The sequence below is a fragment of the Pagrus major genome, chromosome 17, assembly GCF_040436345.1.
Source record: "Pagrus major chromosome 17, Pma_NU_1.0".
Lineage (NCBI taxonomy): Eukaryota > Metazoa > Chordata > Actinopteri > Spariformes > Sparidae > Pagrus > Pagrus major.
Window position 1 is genome coordinate 31,043,005 of NC_133231.1, and position 20,986 is coordinate 31,063,990.

Below are 20,986 nucleotides of genomic sequence, written 5' to 3' on the forward strand. Positions count from 1 at the left end.
CCCTCTTTTCCCTGGACAAAGAGGAAGAAAGAAAGAAAGAAAGAAAGAAAGAAAGAAAGAAAGAAAGAAAGATCCACGAGCTCTTCACCATCATCATCATCCAACTAAAAGACAAACAGCATCAAATATTAATCTTTGATATATAATATAATGAATCTTTCATCGTCTGATCTTGACTGTTGTTTTTTCCGTCTCATTCATCCTCTGAGCGCCGGCTGTGTTTCCGGGCTGAGGCCTGGCTGGTCGTCATCAGTCTGTCGGTTGATGTTTCCAGGCCGTGCAGCCGTTTATCTGATTGCACAGACAGCTGCTGCTTTCTGCTGCACGCTGAGAGGCAGCAGGAGCACAAGTGCTGCCAGAGTTACACACAGTTATATCATCACAACACGAAGCCTCCATCGTGAGGAGGTGCAGGCAGAGGAGGACACCTCTGTAAACTTCAGTGGATATAAATCCAGTGTGAGCGTCCTGAGAAACCACATGGTCTTTGTCTCCTGAGACGTGGAAGAAGAAACTGTGTTGTCGGTTGTCGCTGTGAGGAAAACAGAAATGATTCAGTTGTGTTTTGTGGCGACCGTTTACATACTGGGAATAATCAGGTTATGATAATATTCTGATTTGACGTGTTTGGACACTTTAGTGACGCGATAATGGAAAAAAAAACAGGTTTACATGATTCAGTTGCATTTCTTTCCAAGTACATGAAATAAAACTGTGATATTTCACCTGCTGGATGTGTGTGAGGAGGATGTCTTGAGCCCATCGTGTGGTTTTTCTGTCAGGGCCGCTCCAATAAAAAACATTTCCCTTCTAACATCAGTGGAACTTTTTATTCTCTCAAATGTGAAAAGATTAAACACAGATGACAGGGACGTCTCTGATGACCGACGCTCTTTATTCCTGCAGGTCGAACAGCACAGCGGTCGCAGCTGTGGCTCTGGACTCACACGTTTCCTCTTAAAGATGAGTGTTGTATGCAGTAGATGGTGCACACAGAACAACACAGCTAAGAAATGTGATCAAAGCTCCAAATAATCAACATAACTACAGAGTGAATAAACTTCAGCTGGTACAAAACCAGCTAGAACAACACGGCTCCAACCAGCTGAAACACTGAAGCTGTGATCTGCTCATGTTTAAACTCAACCACGCTGGAGTGAAGCTGCTGTTAACGACACCACAGCTCCTTAACAGCCGTCTCACAAACGAGCGTCGCCTCAGCTCAGTCTGCAGTTTGTCCGTCTGACACGGTGGACAGAGCGAGCAGACGTCTGCTGAAGCTCTGCTGCTGCGTCGCTTCATGACTTCACGTGAGAGGAAACAGACCTTCTCACGCTGGTGCTCATCACAACACGTGTTGGTGAACTCAGAGGAGGAGGACGCCTGCAGCTTCACTGCAGATTATACTGGTTTACTATAAATACAAACTGCTGAGATTGTGATTAACGATGCGAGTTGTTATGAAGTCGTTCAATAGGGACGAATTAGCACTTTCAGCTCAGGTGTGCAGAAGCTGACCCACTTTGGACTGAAACAGGACCGACCGAGGAGACGAGGACGGTTTCCTCTCCCCTCGCCTCCCGCCACAGCGGGAATAACCTGCCAGCTTCGTCCTTGGAACGATCTCCATCCGCCTCCATCGTCTTCCCTCTGAACAGAACTGGGCTAACGAGGAGTCCCAGACTGGGAATTCTGGGAAAGCGGGAATGACCCGAAACAGGCGGAGGAGAGCGAGCGATGCGTCGTCCCTGTCGGCTCGTTCTCTGGAGCGGTCGTTAATCCTGAGCAGCCGACGTGTGACTGAGACACTACTGCATCTGAACTGCAGCTGATATTCTTTATTTTCATTTTTTACAATAAAATATCTTTTCTCTATCAGATCAAAAGTCCAGAACCAGAGAACATTCAGCGTTTTGTGATATAAAACAGAGAAAAGTAGAAAATCCTCCACAACTAATCAAAATTCTTGTGGATTAATAATCGCATTAGTTTCAGTGCTGATCCAGACTTTCATCTGTTTGGATTAAATCACTAAATTCATTAAATCAAGTACAATTTTGAGATGTGTGTCTTTTTTCTGGTCCACACGCTTTGACAACAAGTCTTTACAGTCGAGAGGATGTGACTTCTTCTTCTGTCCGTCCATTTTAAACTGACCTCAATAAAAAGCTCTCATGTTTTCTGAAGAAGGAACATGAGGAGAGATGAAAGTCTGTTCACGAGGATCAGAGTCAATCCTCACATGAACAGATGAAACCAGCATCGTGTCTTATGAGGACGAGACAAAACTTCTGTGTCCTCGTTGGAGCGAAATGTATTCAGGGAACTTGTTTGCAGAAAGACGACGCGTCCCAGCGGAGAGGACGGAGTCGGGACACGCCGGCGGGCAGGAGACCTGTCACCAAACAGGGACGACTCAGCCAGGAGGACAGAAAGTGACCAGAGGACAACAGGGGACGTTTTACTGTCGAACAACTACTTTTACTTCTCACAGTTTAAGTATTTGAATGATGATGATGCTCATGAACTTCTGCTTAAGTTGGATTTTAAAAGCAGGACGAGTAAAAGACCTGAAGACGTCACCGCCGCTGGAGAACGGCCGACATTCAGACATGATTCATGTTTCAGATCAAATCATTAAAAACGTGAGAATCAGCTGCAGCTTCTGACTTTTGTTACGGCAGAGTTTCATCAGAGCGGCGGCGACAGAGCAGAGGAGGAGGAGGAGGAGGAGGAGGAGGAGGACGAGGACGAGGAGGACGAGGAGGAGGAGGAGGAGGAGGACGAGGAGGAGGAGGACGAGGAGGAGGAGGAGGAGGAGGAGGAGAAAGAGGAGGAGGAGGACGAGGAGGAGGAGGACGAGGAGGACGAGGAGGAGGAGGAGGAGGACGACGACGAGGACGAGGAGGACGAGGACGACAAGGAGGAGGAGGACGAGGATGAGGATGAGGACGGGGAGGAGGAGGAGAAGGACAAGGAAGACGAGGAGGAGGAGGAGGACGAGGATGAGGACGGGGAGGAGGAGGAGAAGGACAAGGAGGAGGAAGACGAGGAGGAGGAGGAGGACGAGGACGAGGACAGGGAGGAGGACAAGGACGGGGAGGAGAAGGAGGAGGAGGAGGACAAAGAGGAGGAGAAGGAGGAGGAGGAGGACGAGGACAGGGAGGAGGACAAGGACGGGGAGGAGAAGGAGGAGGAGGAGGAGGAGGACAAAGAGGAGGAGAAGGAGGAGGAGGAAACACCGGAGGGAATTAAAACAAGTGGAAGATAAACTGTTAGGACAGAGACTAAGCAGAGACTCTGATGAGGCCGAAGAAAAAACTCTTGTCGCCTCGTCGAGTGTGTTGAAGTGTCTTCGTGTTACATCCTGCAGGACTTTAACGTCCTCAGATTATTTTAATGAATTTAAAATAAACTACGAAACACGACGACTCCATCGAGTCAGATTCTCTTTCGCTCGGTCAGATTTTGGTTCGGATGTTATTTCATCATTTCGTTCTCGGCCGTCTTTATGTGATGTCATTTATAAGAACAGTTTGTGTTTGTTTATCGGTTGGTTCGGTCGAAGGTCTTTAACTCTGGAGTCCAGGGTTTGAATCCCGCGTGAAGCTAAAGGACAAGTTCACAAAGTTTGGTGCCTTTATTTTGAAAGTCTAAGCAGCCAGCCAGCTGCAACACGTTTGACTGGAGCCTGTTTCTTAGTTTAATTAACGAGCAGAGTCATCATCACTTCACTTCTCTTCAAACCTGTATTTAACCTTCAAGCCTCCAGGTAACACGTTCTCATTCTCTGCTGACTTGCTGTGGTTTTTTCTCTGAGCTTCACACATCAGGTGAACATGAAGATTTGAGCTTCTGTCGGCGGATGTGTGTTTACGCTGCAGCTCTGAGGCTTTTAAAAGCTCCTCCGACTGTTTCTGTAAAACAAAAAGAGGACACGAGGAGACGGAGCGGGGAGTTAGTGGAAAAAATGAGGTTCTCTGGGGAACCTGAACGGGCTTGAGGGGATACCGAGCCTGTCTGAAGTGAGACGGCGTTAAGTAGGACAGCAGAGCCGCCTGTGAAGCTCAAAGCACAAGACGCTGTGATTGGTGGACCTCAGCGTGGACACGAGGAGGAAATACAGCAAGTGTAAAAACTAAAGGCTCGACAACACGTCCTCATCAGCCTCCTCCTCTGGGGTGATGTTTGGTTTGTGTATAACTTAGTTTAATGTGTTCTGGCGTTCTGACGGGTGTCGTACTCTGGCAGGAGGTCGTCCACCTCGAGGTTTCATTGCAGTATCACAATCTGGACTTTTTCATCCCTTCTCACACTGAAACACCTGGATGACTGAGTGATAACAGGCTGCATGAACTCTCCCTCCGTCTTACTTCTTTATTGTGCGGGCAGCACCTCCAGCACAGCGACGTCAGAGGACTTCCTGCCTTCACAGCTGACCTGGTTACACCGTTTGATGCCTCCGGCTGCAGCCAGGAAAAAACAACCTGGAACATAACGGCAAGGAGGTAAAAGAAGAGTTTCTATCCACAGAGACCTCACAGGGAGGACGGCGTCAGCAGAAACTTCAACTCCTCGATCACCAACAGCAGATGTGAGCGATAGTCAGGAGGTCAGAGGTCACAGCAAGAAACAAGAAACAAACATACAGACGGAGGAGAGGAGGGTGTGATTCAGTGTGTCGCAGCACAGCTCGTAGAGTCAGAAAATATTGTTATCTGCACACAACAGGCCCCACAAGTTTGTGATTCGCTGCGTGAAAGTGTTGGACGAGTTGACCTGATGATGGCGCTGCAGCTGCAAACTCAAAGTTCAGTTCATCCTGAGGGGAACATGAACGTCAGACTAATCTCATGACAAACAAAACCAGAAATAAACAGACAACTAGCATCCAAAGACCTCGCTACACTGGAAAACTCATCTTCACTGGATGTTAGTCTGTCTGTGTGTTCACGTGTTGGAATAATCAGAAATACGTGTTTCTGACTGGAAAGTTGATGTCAACGCTGAAAACACAGCGGATGAAAGTGAACGCTGGGTTGATGGTAACGTGGTGTTTTAGCAAAACTAAACGTCCGCGCTGCTCCAATTCTGACTCGACGCACACGAACACAGCGAAGTCGGAAGAAAGGAAGTGAGGGAAGAAGACTGAAAGAAGAGTGAGAATCAGGATACGACAGGTTCACACCTCAGATGTGGACGCTCGTGTTGTCGGCTCCAGAGCATCAGCTGAGAGCCTGAAATAAAAGTGTGAATCAAAGCGGAGAAGAAGAACGTGCTGCTAAAAAGAAGATAAAAAGGTTGTGTTATATAATCACACACACACACACACACACACACACACACACACACACACACACAGCCGCTGGATGTCACCGATGACTCTCTGTAACCTTTTCTTCATCAGACGACACCTGAAGCCGACACGAGAGGCGTCTGTTCAAACTGTGAAACGAATCGAAGTTAACGAGGCTGAAAACAGACGAGACATCACACCTCCACTGTGTGTGTGTGTGTGTGTGTGTGTGTGTGTGTGATGACTTTGAGGTCTGGACCCCACATGAGGTCGCACGATAAACAGATGGTGTTTTAATGTTTTTTAAGTGACGACACTGCAGAGCGATGCAGGACAACAAACCCTGAAGTTAACAGGTTAGCATCGCTCTGGTTCCTCTGTGGGATTATTGAACTGGATTCTGGATTATTACAGAAAATAATCTGAAGTTTCTGATCCGTCCAGGTTCTGTTCATCCAGATAATCTCCACAGATGAACTCCACTCTGATGTTTGAAGCGTAAATTAAATGTGTAGCAGTAAAAAGCTAATGCTAGGCTACAAACAGACGACATCACGGTCACATGACTTAAACGTCTCCACCACTGAGCGTCTCACTGCACAATTACTATCCAGGTTTTCTATAAACTGATCAATGTACGAGTTGTAAAGTCAGAGTCAGAACAGTGTGTAACTAAAGTGGCCTGTAAAGACGGACTAGTGAGCAGATGAGTCTCCGTGTTCGCTGTGAGGACGTTTAATGTCCCCGACAACCTCTGTAGTCTCATTCAGACACTTGTTAGCAACCGCTAACTGTTTTTAACACATGAAGAGCTTTATAATGAAACTGTGGACATTTAATGATGAGTTTATATTGGAGAACAAAACGTGTAAATATGTTCAGCCTGTGGGAACCACACACCTTATTCCACACATTTAACTGAAAACACATTCAACAGACTTTGGAGGGAACTGGAGGTGCTAACATGCTAACATGCTAACAGACTACACCACTGTGTTAAATGTGAATTATTACGATGGAGTTCGATCGTCAGTACAAACTGATTTTTTAGTGAAATATTCAAACTTTAAATAAACAAAGTTTTCTCATGAAACCACCACGTTATTATCATATTATATTACTATTACATTAAGTATTGTGACTTCAGCCAAAACGGACATTTTATGGGGAATTATCTATTTTTCATATTAAATGAATTAATTTTTTTTTGTTTTGTAAAATCACAACTTTATTTCTGAAATGTTTTTTCCACTATTACATTCCAACACTTTCTCTTGCAAAAACTAAAACTTTATTATCGAAATAATTACTTTTTCTCATATTATGATTTCTCTTGAAACACTTTTTTCTTTGGTGAAATTACAACTTTAGTCATAAAATATTATATTTCTGACATTATTTCAGTGTAAAATTAAGACATTTAACACTTTCTCTTATAAAATTACAGCTTTACTCGTGAAATATCACTTTTTTTAATTTATTTTTTGTCTCTCTTGTGATGACTCTAGGAGCCCTGGTCGTCAGTTAATACACAGCATTATGGGGTTTTCTCCAACATTTTCTCCTCATCCTCATTAAGATTTAATAATCCTTTTATCCTCTTAAAAATAAAATGCAAATGTAAATTACTTTCAGATTGGCTTGCCAACACTCATGGGGTCCGGGATCAGGAGGACTTTGGGTACAATGTTAATATAACATTTTAGGGTTAAAACTCGCTTCTGGGGTCAGAGTCAGATCAAGAGTTGACCGACATGTTTCTCTGCTCTCGTTCTTCTCTGAATATCAGCTGTGATAAAGGAACATTTCAACATTTTGTGTTAAATGAAGTCAAATCCACACACAGCAGCTGATCTCCAAACACGACCGTGAGGAAGCAGAAAACACGGAGGCAGCCGCTCACAGGTCAGTGTTTTAATTCAGGCCTTCAGGCGTCACTGTGACATTTGAAAAGAGCACTCTGAGCAGCAGGAGAACGAGGAGCCTTTATTGCACGACTGAGTCACAGAGTGGTAACAGAAACTACACAAGAAGCACTGTGACCGAAAAAACAGCCTGAAGGTTTAAAACTGACTTCTACACAACACGTATTAATGCATGTGACCTCTCTGGGAAGGTGGTGCACACAGATCCTGTTTGTACGACGAAAACACAGAAATGTTCTCTTCACTGAATCCAGAGGCATCAGATCCTGTTTCGTGTCACATCACGTCCACGTTTCAACATTTAGAAGTCTGGATATCTGAAACACGACGTCAGGACACCTACAGTCGTGTTTGAGGCGACAGAATCAGGTATTTAAATGCAAAACATGATGTTTCTGACCACAGCTTATAGATCACACCAACAGAAACATATAATATCTGTGGTTTATTCTGCTGCAGCGCTGTGAAGCTCCAGAAATGTTTTGTGGACGACGAAACTTTTCACCTGACTTTCATCAGTGTGGAGGGAGGAGACGATTGAATTCAATCTTCCTTTAACGTCTTGACTGTTTTTTGAGAAGCACATATTACATCACTGCATAATCCCTGGTTTGATTTCAGCTGGTGTCACATGTCATATCTGTCACGCTGCAGCAGAGAAGCTGCGTGAGACAGCAGGCAGGAAATGTGATGGATGAGGTTTAATAAGGATCTCTGCAGCGCCAGGAGCAGGCGAACACAGAGGAACGTCAGTCAAACACAACAAAACGACCTCAGAAACACAGAAAGAGACTGAACAAAAGTCTGGACCTAAAAACAAACTGAACTAACGAGGGGATGAGGTGCAGGTGGAGGGAGGCGGAGAGACACAGGTGAGGGAAATGAACGGAAAAACTCCAGACGCAGACAAAGAGCTGGGAAAACACTGGAGGGAGATGAAGTGCAGGTGAGGAGGGAAAGCAGAAGACTGGAGGGAAAACACACAACGAGAACCCAGAAAACACACACAATGAAACTGAAAGGATCCTTCTCCCTCCCCTTGTTTCCTGTTGTCCTCACTTCCTGTCGTCTCCACTGACCCTGAAGATAATCAGTTGTATAAAACTTATTTTTCCGCTCAGCTGTGGAGCTCTCCTCTTTTAAATCTCTTCAAAAACTCACTTGTGTTGAGCGGCTTTTTCTGAACTGATGATTTTTGTTTTCATTATTAAAATTTCTTATCTTGTTCAAACTCCACAGTTTGAACAAACACTCTCGCTCTTAAACTATCAAAGTGCCGTTAATGTCGGACATTAGAAACAACCTGACGTGTCAGAGCATCAAGCCTTCGTCAGGACTTATTTGCTTTAATGATTTATTTGTTTTAATTATATATAAATGATATTTTTGTTTCAGAAGCTGAACTCAGAAACTGTTGGACGTCTTTCTGTGATAAGTGATTATTTGATTAATTTTCTTAAAGGTTAAAATCCGTCTTTCCGTCAGTTTGGAATGAATCTCTGTATAAAGGACTTTCACTGCAGCGTCAGAGGGGTCAGGGGTCAGAGGGGTCAGAGGTCAGACAGGAACATGAGAGGCTCTGACTCGCTCCGACAGCAGCGAGGGTGTCAGTGCCTTGCTCACGAACCCCTCGGTCATTGACTCTTGGGACTTTAACCATCAGGTCCGGACCGGTCTCAGTCTCCTGGTTCTGGCTCTACCACCACAGTTCTTCTCCTCCGCTGCTCCGGGTGCTCACCCTCTCTCGCCCGTGCAGCCTCAGCATCTCCAGGACGCTCCGGGCGTAGGCGTCCCTCAGGTTCACGCTTCCCGCCACGCTGGCCCCGCCCACAGAGCCGCGGGCCAGCCTCTTCAGCATCTCGCCCTGCCGCACCGCCGCCTCCTTCATCTTCATGGTGAAGTAGCAGGCGGAGAAGCGCTCGTTGATGATGGCGATGGGGAGCGCCAGGATCAGGATGCCGGACAGGATGCAGAGGAAGGCCAGCACCTTCCCCACAGCCGTGTCCGGGCGGACGTCTCCGTAGCCCACCGTCGTCATGGACGTGGTCGCCCACCACCAAGCGGCCGGTACGCTGGTGAAGGTGGTGGCGGGGATGTCGTGCTCCAGAGTGAAGACCACCGTGGCGAAGATGGAGATACCGACACCGAGGAAGAGGAGAAGGAGGCCGACCTCCTCGTAGCACTGAGCGATGGTCATCCCCAGAGACTTGAGGCCTGGACAGGAAGGAGGACAGAGGAATATTTTAGCTTCTCAGCAGCACATCACAGAAACTGCACATGTTCCCACATTCAGCTCCAAACATCGTCTATTAAAGTGGTTTGAACTTTCACGTTTCAGCAGATTTACAGTCACAATCATGAACTTTGTCAAAGTTACATTCCCTGAAAAAAAATGTAATGTAACGACAATAAAAATATGTAAAATCCAAATATTAAATGTTAAAATTCACTATTTTCCCTCTGTAAACCAGAATTAGTTGATATGTGGAAGTCTACAATGACTCGTTCCTTCTGGTCGTAGCTGACCAACAGTGTTTCTCTCTCACAGCAGCAAAAAAAACGTCTTAGTGACCGAGCTGACAGCTGTGATCATCTCTTCATTTCACTCTCAGGAACGACTGCGAGGAGAAAATAACAAGAGGCAGAAAAGAGGAAACAGCAAATTTATAAATACAGCCACATGTGAACGCTGACAGCGCCGACGTTCACACCCCAGAATGACTTATTCTCCTCTGAGACGAAGAAGTGAGCTCTGGTGTGGAGGATTTGAAACGAGCTCATAAAGAGGTTTTTCTTCGGTGCGGCTGTGTGAAGCTGCTTCTTTACTGCAGAGATTTAAGAAAATGAATCTGAGCAAATTGGCCTATATGACAGTTTGCTTTCATTGTATTCAGAGTTCAAAGTGTGAAAGCCGTTAAAAAGTAAATACTGCTTTCATGGATGTGAACAGTAGGTGGGTCAGTCGGGTCTGTGTGAAGCTCCACGTCTGATCCCGCTGAGAGCAAAAAGATACAAAACAGGAGATTAAAATAAATATGAAGTCAATGAATGAGAGCTGCAGAATATGTTGTGGAGACATCTTCTCCTCTGGATCTGGATCTGTTCAGATCTCAACCGAGCTCACAGGAACTTTGACTTTGTCTGAACAGCTGAGACATTTGGGTCTCAGGGCTTCAGGAGACTTGGACGAGCTGTGTGGTTAAGTTTGGACGTCCTCAGCTCCTTCAGTTGCTCAGGAGAAGAAAGAGGGAACACATGTGGACTTAGTACGCAGGTTCACTGCAAACAGGAAGTGATGATAGTTCATTTGGCAAAGTTTTAATAAAGTTTTGGAGTATTTTATTTATTTTTTGGTTGTTTTTCTGTTTTAAATCAAGTCTCCAGATACTTCAGTTGTTGAGACGACTACGAAACTTCACCTGACTTTTCATCAGCCTGAGATTGTCACAGATGACGACTGGATTTACATTTCTGGGTGAACATGATTCGGTCTTTAGAGATTTAATGACTGTATTCTTGCAGATTTAAGCCTTAAAAATATCATAAAATTCAGTACTACTCTTGTGTACAGTGACGGTTGGTTGGTTGGTTTGTGGTGATCGCCGACTGATGACAGCGATCAATAACTCTCCAGTGTGTCGTGTTGGTGCTGTTTGGCTGGTGAAGCTTCCGTGTATGAACAGCTTCCTCTCTTTTTCATTTTCTGTCGCTCCCCTCCTCCTCCTCGTCCTCCTCCTCCCTCCATGTTCCCTTTTATTATTCATGAGTTGAGTCCAGGGATCATCATCCATCCCAGAATCGCTCAGATCAAAGCACTCATACGTCCCAGTCTGACACACTCAAACACACACACTCCTCTCTTCCCTCCGTCTCCTGAAGGAATTTACCAAAATATGAATCCATTTTTTTCCCCCCGTCTTCTTTGTCGTCCTCAGAAAACCTCCCGGCTGTAATCTCGCAGCAGCAGCTTCTCACCGAGGAGAATTTCGATTTCTTCTTCTCTCTCTGGATGTTCGCGTCGTGTACTTGAAATCCCCTGACAGGCTGAGAACATGTGCGGAGGTAAAAAGTCTCCTTCAGCTGCTGATCATGTGCCCTTGAGCAAATTCATCGCATACTCATCTTCTATGCCCATTTTTCAACGGTGGACAGGGAAAGTTAAGAGTTGGCAGCGAGGTAAAGAGCTCACTACTTTGTTTTGTTTTAGAAGATCTGATAAAGTTCAAGATTACAAGTTATCTTCATCCAGCTCCGCCCACGCTCCCCCTCTTTGCCCGTCTTTGATCAGCCGGGAGTCAGGTGGAGTCAGGTGGAGTCAGGTGGAGTCAGGCGCCACCAAGATGGCGACGACCTCCCACTCTGAGCTTCGTTCTGGCTCTTCAGAAACCCGTGGGTGACGTCACCGTGGCTCGCTCCAACCTCAAACCTCAGCTGTACGAGGCACAGTTACGGCTTCAAGCTAAATGCACATCACCATCTGGAGAACATGTACGTATAAAAACAGCATTAATAAGAACTTGAGGCGACAATGAATTTACCTCCTCACTGTCCAACAGAACCAGACTGAAACACTTTGGTCCGATCAAACCTGACGCCTAAATCAGACCTTTTACATACGATACATGAATTTCCTTAACAAGATACAAGTGAAGCTACATAATTACTGAAGCAGTGTGATCTCTGGAAAGCTGCTGTTCAGACGTGTTTACCTGTCGAGTGTCGTCCCAGCTTCAACATACGGAGCGACCTCAGGAGTCGGAGGACCTGCACCACGCGGCCCATGTTCTCCAGCTCAGTGCTTCCTCCGTGGAGGTTCTCCACAGCCAGCGTCACGTAGAACGGCAGGATGGCCAGCAGGTCGATCACGTTGGGGATACTTCGACTGAAGCGGCACTTGTCCCTCACGCAGAGGAACCGAAGTGCCAGCTCACCGGTGAACCACACCACGCACACGTACTCCAGGGCGTCGAACAGCAGCGGCGCTCTGTTGCCAACGCCGCTCACACCCAAGTCCTCCTCGAGGTCCAGCGAGATGAGCACCATGTTGATGACTGACACCACCACGAAGAAGATTGAGAGCGAGCCGAAGGTGCGAGCGGCTCGTGATGAGTCAGGTTTCTCCAGGAGGTCCCACAGGCGGCGGCGGAAAGCCGGGCAGGCGGCTCCCACGAAGTCCTCAAGGTCGTCCTCGGCCTCAAAGTCTTGCTGCACGTCGAGGGTCTCCTTCTGCTCCTTGCGGCGGTAGTAACGTTCGCGGCAGCAGGGGTTGATGCGAAGCTCGTCGATGCCCCAGTACTCGATCTCCTGCAGGAAGGAGATCTCACACAGCTCCTCCCTTACGTGAAGGTGACCCGTCTGATAGTAGTTCATCACATACCTGTCAGCAGAAACACACACCAGTGTCACAGCACAGGTTTACAGAGGTAATCCAGAGCTTCACAGTTAACACACAAAATGGACACAAAGAGCCCTCCGACACTCAGCGTACTCTCTTTTGTTTCATGATTTTCTGCAAAGCCTGGGGTGGTTTCTCTCAATGAGCCTACGAGAAGAAGCTGAACTCTATCGTTTTTTAACATTCATCGTATTCGTTATCAGTTCAGATCAGCAAAGACTACATCTGCTGTCGGTCTTCCCACATTGTGATCTGATCTCAGACACACCAACTTCCTACGCAACACAGGACGATGAGTAAGAAAGAAAGAAAGAAAGAAAGAAAGAAAGAAAGAAAGAAAGAAAGAAAGAAAGAAAGAAAGAAAGAAAGAAAGAAAGAAAGAAAGAAAGAAAGAAAGAAAGAAAGAAAGAAAGAAAGAAAGAAAGAAAGAAAGAAAGACACACTTCCTCTCATGGCTGTGCTCTTCTCTGCCTTTTATTGACTTATGATCTGTATCAGTCATCACAGTTGAGTTCAGTCCATCAGAGCTTCACCAGGTAACGAGAGCTGACAGCTCACCTGTGCCGACGACCTCCGGTTTGAACATCAGGTGCTGCCGTGACTCAAACTACAGTTTGACTCGAGGCAGGAACGCAATGGAAGCATCAAGGTGAGCACAGTTCAGGTGCGTCGTGTTATTTTCAGATGTTCAGCCTGAAGCTCACACACCATAAAGCCACTGACCTACATTAAAGGTTTACGTAAATGGTGTTTTATATGTAGGGTGAAGTTATTTCATTAAAAGTGCTGCATGCTGCTCAACACGATGGATTTCAGTGTGACGGTTTGTGTGTAATCTGTAATCTGGCAGCCTGATCGAGAGGCCGAGAGGCGACTGCTGGTAGGACACGACGCAGACAGCTTCATCTGTCAGATACTTTCACTTTTGCTTTGAGAGACTCGTCAGCAAAATGTAGTTTGTTTTAGATGTTGCTGTCATTTCTCTGGTCGATAACCTCGTCTCGACATTCACATGGGTTCATTATCTGTGTCATTTAAACAGTATTTTCTTGTAATTAAATATTAAACTGATATAAAGAGTTAACAGGCTCATGTTTGAAATAAGTGTCATCTTCACATGTATTGAAATATATATTTAATAATGGGCTTGTAATGTATTACCCAATATATCAGATTATATAATCTCTATTGAGAAATATAGCATATTTCATACATTGTAAAAAAATAAATTACCATATAAAAAAATATATTATTTATTAATAAGAGCTAAATAGATTTTAAGTAATAGATTTTTAAATACATGTCAGTGTATAACACCAATGTATTATCAAAATGTACATGTACTATATTCTTGAAGGGAAATGACAATATATTGGCATTTATTTCATTGTACTTCCATATATATTAAATGTGTTTTTTTAATATGCAACATTATATTTTTCTGTCAATATGTTTGATCCATGAGGGGAATGAGAAAGTAAAAGTCTTTTTTGGTTTATAAATAGCTGGATGACTCACACATAACTAAAAATAAATCACAGTTTGTGATGGCAGCTGACACATCTGTGCAGCTTTTTGAAGGGTTTTCTTTGCGCTTCATTTCCATATCGCACTGGTGTCAAATGGTTTTAACACTTTAAAGGTTTTGCACTTGTATTTTGAAGCTATGGTGGCCAGATTAGTGCACATACATATGCCTGGAGGAAGAGAAAAAGGCTCCACCTACTGGAAGGTCTGTGAGTTTCGGTCAAAGAAGAACTCGTTCTCCAGGAAGTCGGCGTCGTCGCAGAGCTCCAGCGCAGAGTCTCGGCTGCAGCAGGCCAGTTTCCCCAGCCGGGTCTCCGGGTAGGACGCCAGCAGCTCCTGCGACAGCACGTAGCGGCTTCCCCCAACGTTGATGATGATGAAGTCGAGCGGGTCTTTGACGCAGGACGCCGTCATCTCGCTGAAGAAAACACTGGAGTCCAGGGACACAGGGGAGGCGCTGCCGCTGCAGAGCTCCGCCACAGAGCTCATGGTGGAGGAAACCTGAAGGGTGAGAGGAGTCAGAGCAGAAAGACCGGTTTATGTCAAACCCAAATAAGAGAAGAGCTTCGAACCTTAAATCTGTATTTTCTGGTTCTTTTACCACGAGGGGGCAGAAGAACTGAAGATGTAACTCACAAAAATGATGTGGCTAACATGTTAGCAAACAGCTAAACACAACATGATCATCCTATTAGAGTCAGCTCCTTCTGCCTCACTCCACCTGCACCCCGTCCTCTCATTAGTCTAGTTTGTGTTGAGGTCCAGTGATTAGCTCAGTCTTTGTCCAGTCATCTGGTCTGTTTTCCTGTTCCTGCTGTTCTGGTGTGTTTTCCTGTTCCTGCTGTTCTGGTGTGTTTTCCTGAGCCCGCTCACGTGGTTTATTTTGATTAAACCTTCTGAGACTGATCTGCCAGTCTTGCACTGGGTCCACCTTCTTCCGCTCTCAGCCCGACAGCAGCTCTGCTCACGTCTGTTCTGATACGGCGGTTTATAGCCGTAGTTTCCCCAGTAAACACACCGACCTCTTCAGCCTCCCTCCTGGTCTTCTGCTGCTCCTCTTGGCGTCACTCATCCTCCAGAGCCGCTCTTTTCACTGCGAGAGTGCAGCAGACCAGGTGTACACAGCTGCTTAACGAGCCCAGAGACTCTGTGATGTGTTTACCAGGTAACTCACAATCTGCTGTATCAGCTCGCTCGCCTGCTCTTTGTTTTAGAAAACAACCAAAAGTGAAACACAGACACACATTAACACCAGACGTCATTTGTGGTCTGATAAAACAGTACATTTATTGGGGCCCACTGACCTCCCTCCTTCTGTCTGGTTGTCCAGCAGACACACAAGTTGTGACAGTGGCAACAAAAGACTGGGAAAGTTGTTGAATGCTCCTAAAACAGGTGACAGTATCATGATTGGGTATGAAAGGAGCATCAGTCGAACTAAATGTGACAAACTGAACATCTCAAAAAACAAAAAATCTGTCAGGCGTTTTTAAGTTGTTGTTGTTTCTTTTTGTCATTTTGTGTAATAATTCCACAGCTACAGGAAATGTATTTTAAATGTTCCCCGAATGATTCGCCGTTTCTATTCTCCATATATCTTGTGGTTTTGTCGCTGTTGTAAGAGATCCGGGGACGGCTTAAAGGAGCTCTTTCAAGAATATCCTCACTTAACCTCGGCACAGAAAGAATGAATCAAAGAGGATCACAGACAAAAAACGCGGGAGGACAAAAGAAAAAAAAGGAAAGAGAAAACTCAAAGATGGATCTACGAAATGAGAAACAGAGAGATGTGCAGCTGAAGAAGATGAAGCCTCTGGCGGTGTCCTACTTCTCGCCGATCTCTGGCTGCTGCAATATTTAAATATTTTAGCTGGTTTAGCTAATTGATAGATCTGATGCTACTACTCCTGTGATCATTCATTCTCTTTTGCTACGTGTCTCTGTCCAACACTGTCATCTCACTCTGAATGTTATATGAGGCCATTTGAGCAGAGACTGAGGTGGGCTGACGGACAGACGGACAGAGTTCTGGGTCGGTCCTTGTGCAGCTGTTGTGGTTGCAGGGCGGCTCTGAGTCCTTCAGCGGTTCTGGAACATGCAGGTGTTGCAGAGATTGATTGTCTCAGGGCCACATGTGATTTGTTGTCAGGGGCCCACAGCAGGAGCCTGCGTGTTCGTTTGAATCATTTACATCAGAAGTGTATGCAGAAGTATGAAGTATGCAGCAGCAGCAGCAGCAGCAGCAGCAGCAGCTCGTCTCCGTGGTTTTATTCTGACGTGTGAAAATATAAACATGGTGTGAGACTGATCACTTTAAACGGCTCCATAACTCTGCCATTGTTAGACCGTCACATCTGGGTCAGTAAAGAGCATCAGATTAAATAAATAAATAATAATATTCTATAATAGAAATTATATTCACCAAAAATAAAGGTTCCTGAGGTCAACAACAAACAGCTGCTTTCAGTGATCCAACAAAAGACAACAAAAGATAGAAATTCAGTTTGTTACAAAGTTCAGTTTCTCAAATCTGTCCAGAGTGAACCCTCTTCACAAACAAATCAATAAAGGATCTCCGAAAAAGAAAACAAACCAACATGTCCGACACTGTCAGAGTTTCCTCCAGTACCAGTCAGCTGATCGTCTTTATCACACAGGAGAAGAGTCTGGAAGTGACGCTGCAGGCTAACGCTACGCTAGCTGCAGGCTAACGCTAAGCTAGCTGCAGGCTAACGCTACGCTAGCTGCAGGCTAACGCTACGCTAGCTGTGCCGTCCTCAGACACACTCGAGTGCTTTCGATTTCGACAATTGAAATCGAGAGTTCCCTTCAATCGATTATTCGATTTAGGATCAAACTCGTGACACCACTAAATACGAGCACACAGACTGTAAGAAACCCAAATTGTATTTTTACACGTCAAGTTTATTCTCTCCCATTTAATAAGTGTATAATAAAGGATTTAAGAGACTGTTCTCACTTTAGATCCAGTGTCTGCACAAAGCAAAGTCAAGTGTTAATAAATGCATAATTAAGTAATTGTAATAAAGCACAAAACAGCTTAATAAAAGGTTTGACAATGACAAAAACGGTCAGCAGTCAGGGTTTCTTATCTTGTAAGGACTAACACTGACCTTATTATCTATTAACACTTATTACAAGGACCTGAATATAAAACCTTTCCGTCCGTTCAGACTCATTTTACATGAAGTTAAACAGATCTGTGTGTGTGTGTGTGTGTGTGTGTGTGTGTGTGTGTGTGCATATTTTAAGATCTGAAGACATCCAGTCACCCAGAAAAGATCGATTATGTGAAATAAGTAAATGTTTTCTTGTATACAGCACGATGTGTATATGGTGCGAGCTGGAGGAAGTGTGTTTGTGTGTATGTGTCACTAATTAATGTGCATGTTTGTGTTTTTATGAAATTGTGTGACATGTTTTTCATGCAATCGAAGGACTCATGACCTCGAACAGCATCACTGAAGTTACTGAAATGGATTCAACTTATATGAGAGATGAAGAATGTTTCTGAAAGGTTCAAGACTAAACAGAAAAATCCCATTTCATGTTTAAATTATCACTCGGAGGCTGAGATCTTTGTAGAGATGTTTGATCTGCTGTTTGCTCGTCTTGTTTTGTGTCAAACTCAGATGGTTAACTTAAGTAAAAATACAAATACCAGACTGTGAAAATACTCCACTACATGCATTAAAACATGCATGTGTGAGTACTGTAATCAAAATGTATTAAAGTATGAAGAAGCACTCGTGTCCTCTTATATCTGATGTTGTTGTATTAATATCACTGCTGCTCATCTGAACTCCTTTATCTACTGTTGGCTGGTTTCATCGACAGCGATGCATCATTTTCTGTAAGATGTATCATATGTTTGTGTCGTGGCTGTCCTGGATTTGTTTTCAGCTCTGTGACGATGAGTCTCCAGCTGATCTGAGAGGGTTTTTTTAGAGATTTAGAGTTATTTTATCTTCAGGAGGAAGATTCTCTCAGCATCTTTCAGTTCATCACAAACATTCAACATCAACACATCTGGAGATAAAACACTGGACACTGAAAAGTAACTAAACCTGTCAGAGACATGTAGTGGAGTAGAAGTATACAGCTGTAATACATGGAAATACTTGAGTTAAGTACTTAGTTACATTCTGTTTTGAAGGATTTTTTTTTTTACAGTTAAACACTAGTGAATATTATTGGACTTGATAATCAGACATGTAACATTTGCTGCATCTTGAGCCAAAGTTTAGATGAGAACAAACAGCTGATGAAACAAGATGAATCTTACCTGATCTAACTGAAGAGGATCTTAAACATCCTGATTTGATGATAACTCCACATTTTCACGAATCCCTCGAACAAAGCAAGTTGACTTTTTCTAGAAATGATCACATGATGAGAAGAAAGTCACGTTTGCCCTGAAAATACAGGAGGAACTGTCGGCATCAGTGCAGAGAGACAGCAGGAGGAGGACACAGCTGCAGCTGCTGCTGCTGCTGCTGCTGGCTGCACTTCGCGGTGCAGGTTTTAAATGGAGTGGTGGAGGTATGAGAGGTGATCAGCGACACACAGGAGGCGGGGGAGGAGGAGTCTGAGGGTCCAGTGGTGGAGGAGTTACCCTTTAATCAAGTGGAGACACTATAGCTGAAAATCTATGGAAGAGTATGAGGACCAGGGTGAGAATAAAAAAGGGGGGGGGGGGGGGGTTTGTTTTTTTTTAATGATGCACTTCAAGAAAAAAAGTCTAAATGTGGAGAACAAAGTTACATCATAACATCATCGTTAGTCTACATCAAAAAACGCATACGACCAGTGTCGGGTAACGATACTTTTAAAAGTAACTCGTTACGTTATCTACTGAGAAAAGTAACGCGTTAGAGTACTTTAGCGTAACAGTCAAACCCATTTGCGTTGTGCATGTCAGTTATATTGTCCAGACCGCGTGTAGCCAGCTGTACATGAACCTTTGAATATATTGTCTCTACCGTCATTTTGTAGCCTTTGGCTTCAGTCGGTAACATCAAATTTCACAAAACTTGTAATACGAAAAGTAATTGTCTTAATGTAAGTAATCAACTGACAAAGTTCTATAGTCTTCCTTCAAGTAAAAGTATCAATACTATACTATAAAAATACTCAAGTAAGAGTCCTGCATTAAAAATCTAACTTAGGTGAAAGTATTTAACTATAATCATGAAAATATACTTTAAGAATCAAAAGTAAAAAGTAGAGCGGTCAGTAAAATGCCCTGTGACGTATATTATCTCATTAGAGGATCGAGACTCAGTCATTAATGTAGAACAGGATTTTACAGTTGAAGCTCATGTTGAAGTGTTTTGTATCAGACTGCAACTCATGACCCTTTTTATTAAGGACTAACCTGCTGATTATCTCCTTTAATAACCAAAGTGTTGTTGATTATTTGGTTTGTAAAGATGCTGAAAACTGTGAGAAATGTCAACTTAATTGTTAAATTCTCGTCTTAATTACCTGAAGTTGATTTTTATATCTTCACTCTGAAACCTCTTGTTTTTCTGCCTGATGCTGCAGCTGCATCATCTTTGTGAAGATGTCTCCATCTAGTGGCTGAAACAAAGATGAAGCATGATGAATTTGTGTAAATGTGTTTTGCAGATGCTTCTGTCAGATCTTAGTTGAACCCGGCTCCCCTTCAGGTTGTGCTTCCTGTGTGTTTCTCCTCAGCAGCTGGATGATGCTGGTTGGTGGTTTTGTTTTGGTCTGAGATCAAACTGAACTCTTAATAATGCACATTACAGCAGCACATCGATGAACACTGTGTCACAATCACATGTTAGACAGATATATGAGGGGAACTATCAGTTGTCTGCATACTTGAAAGGATTTGAGAACAAAATGCATCAGGAGGAACCGGTTTGAACCAGTAAAACACGAACAGCCACTGTTGTCGTTACGTTTTATTTACAAGTTTAAACACAAAAACTGTCCTGATTGTAGGACTGGACCTGTTTGATGAGCCAAACATCTTCATCATCTGAGCGTGAACTTTCTGAACTGTACGATCAGAACCTGCTTGGTTCTTCTTTGCATTGGCTTTAAAAGGCCTTTGACCACATATTTAACTAGAATGGCAGACAGCAGAGGGCATATCAATGTTTTTCATCAAAATCTAAACATTATTACCTGAGAAATCAAAATGTTTTAACATTTTGAAAAACACAGTTTCTTGCAATGTTATCGAGAGTAAGAAAAAATTCCTGGATCCGTCCCTTTATCCTGAAGTAAAAGGGTTTTTTTGGGCCCGTCCTCCATCCAAGTTTCATGGAAATACATCCAGAAATTTTTGTGTAATGGTGCCAACAAACCAACCAACCAACAATCAAACGGAAACAGGCGAAAACATAATCTGTGTGAGCTGATAAAAGTCAAGAACTGTAAGATCAGAATCTGCTTTGTTCCTCTTTGCATTGGCTTAAAAGGTCTTTGACTACACTTTTAACTGGTATGGCATACAGTAGAGTGCATACCTCCACCAAGGCCCAAGAGACCCCTTCTGTACTCTCCCATAGATACCGGCCAAAATTCCTGGATCCGTCCATTTATTTGGATCTTCCCCAGAAGTAAATGGGGTCTATTTTGCGAGACCTGTGAGTCTCCTGAGTCTCCTGTGAGGTCGCATTGAATTACAGCATCGGCATCTGTTTTAGTTCATGTTTGTAAATGGAATGGATTCCCTGTTCAACATCCAGCAGCGTTGTCCCAGTTTTGTTCGTCGGAGTGAGAGTCCGCTCATTAAAAACACCGGCTTTAATAACAGAACTTTGTCATCTTCTGTTTGTGTTTGCT

The 20,986-nt window shown here is 44.1% G+C and overlaps 1 protein-coding gene across 1 annotated transcript; it reads right to left on the reverse strand.

The window, feature by feature from the left end:
* Positions 1-7,264: 7,264 nt before the first annotated feature.
* On the reverse strand, positions 7,265-14,638 carry kcnv1 (potassium voltage-gated channel modifier subfamily V member 1). The gene is made up of 3 exons (XM_073485012.1): positions 14,343-14,638; positions 11,931-12,598; positions 7,265-9,435 (listed from the first exon to the last, which is right to left on the reverse strand). The coding sequence occupies exons 1-3, from the start codon at positions 14,630-14,632 to the stop codon at positions 8,918-8,920; spliced, it is 1,476 nt and encodes a 491-aa protein (XP_073341113.1). The 5' UTR covers positions 14,633-14,638; the 3' UTR covers positions 7,265-8,917.
* Positions 14,639-20,986: the final 6,348 nt, after the last annotated feature.

Excerpts from the sequence above, each read along its gene's own strand:
- kcnv1 (XM_073485012.1), bottom strand. The coding sequence starts at position 14,632 with ATGAGCTCTGTGGCGGAGCTCTGCAGCGGCAGCGCCTCCCCTGTGTCC. Across the intron at positions 12,599-14,342 it reads CGAAACTCACAGACCTTCCA|GTATGTGATGAACTACTATC; the intron begins GTAGGTGGAGCC and ends TTCTGCTGACAG. Across the intron at positions 9,436-11,930 it reads GCTGGGACGACACTCGACAG|GCCTCAAGTCTCTGGGGATG; the intron begins GTAAACACGTCT and ends CTTCCTGTCCAG.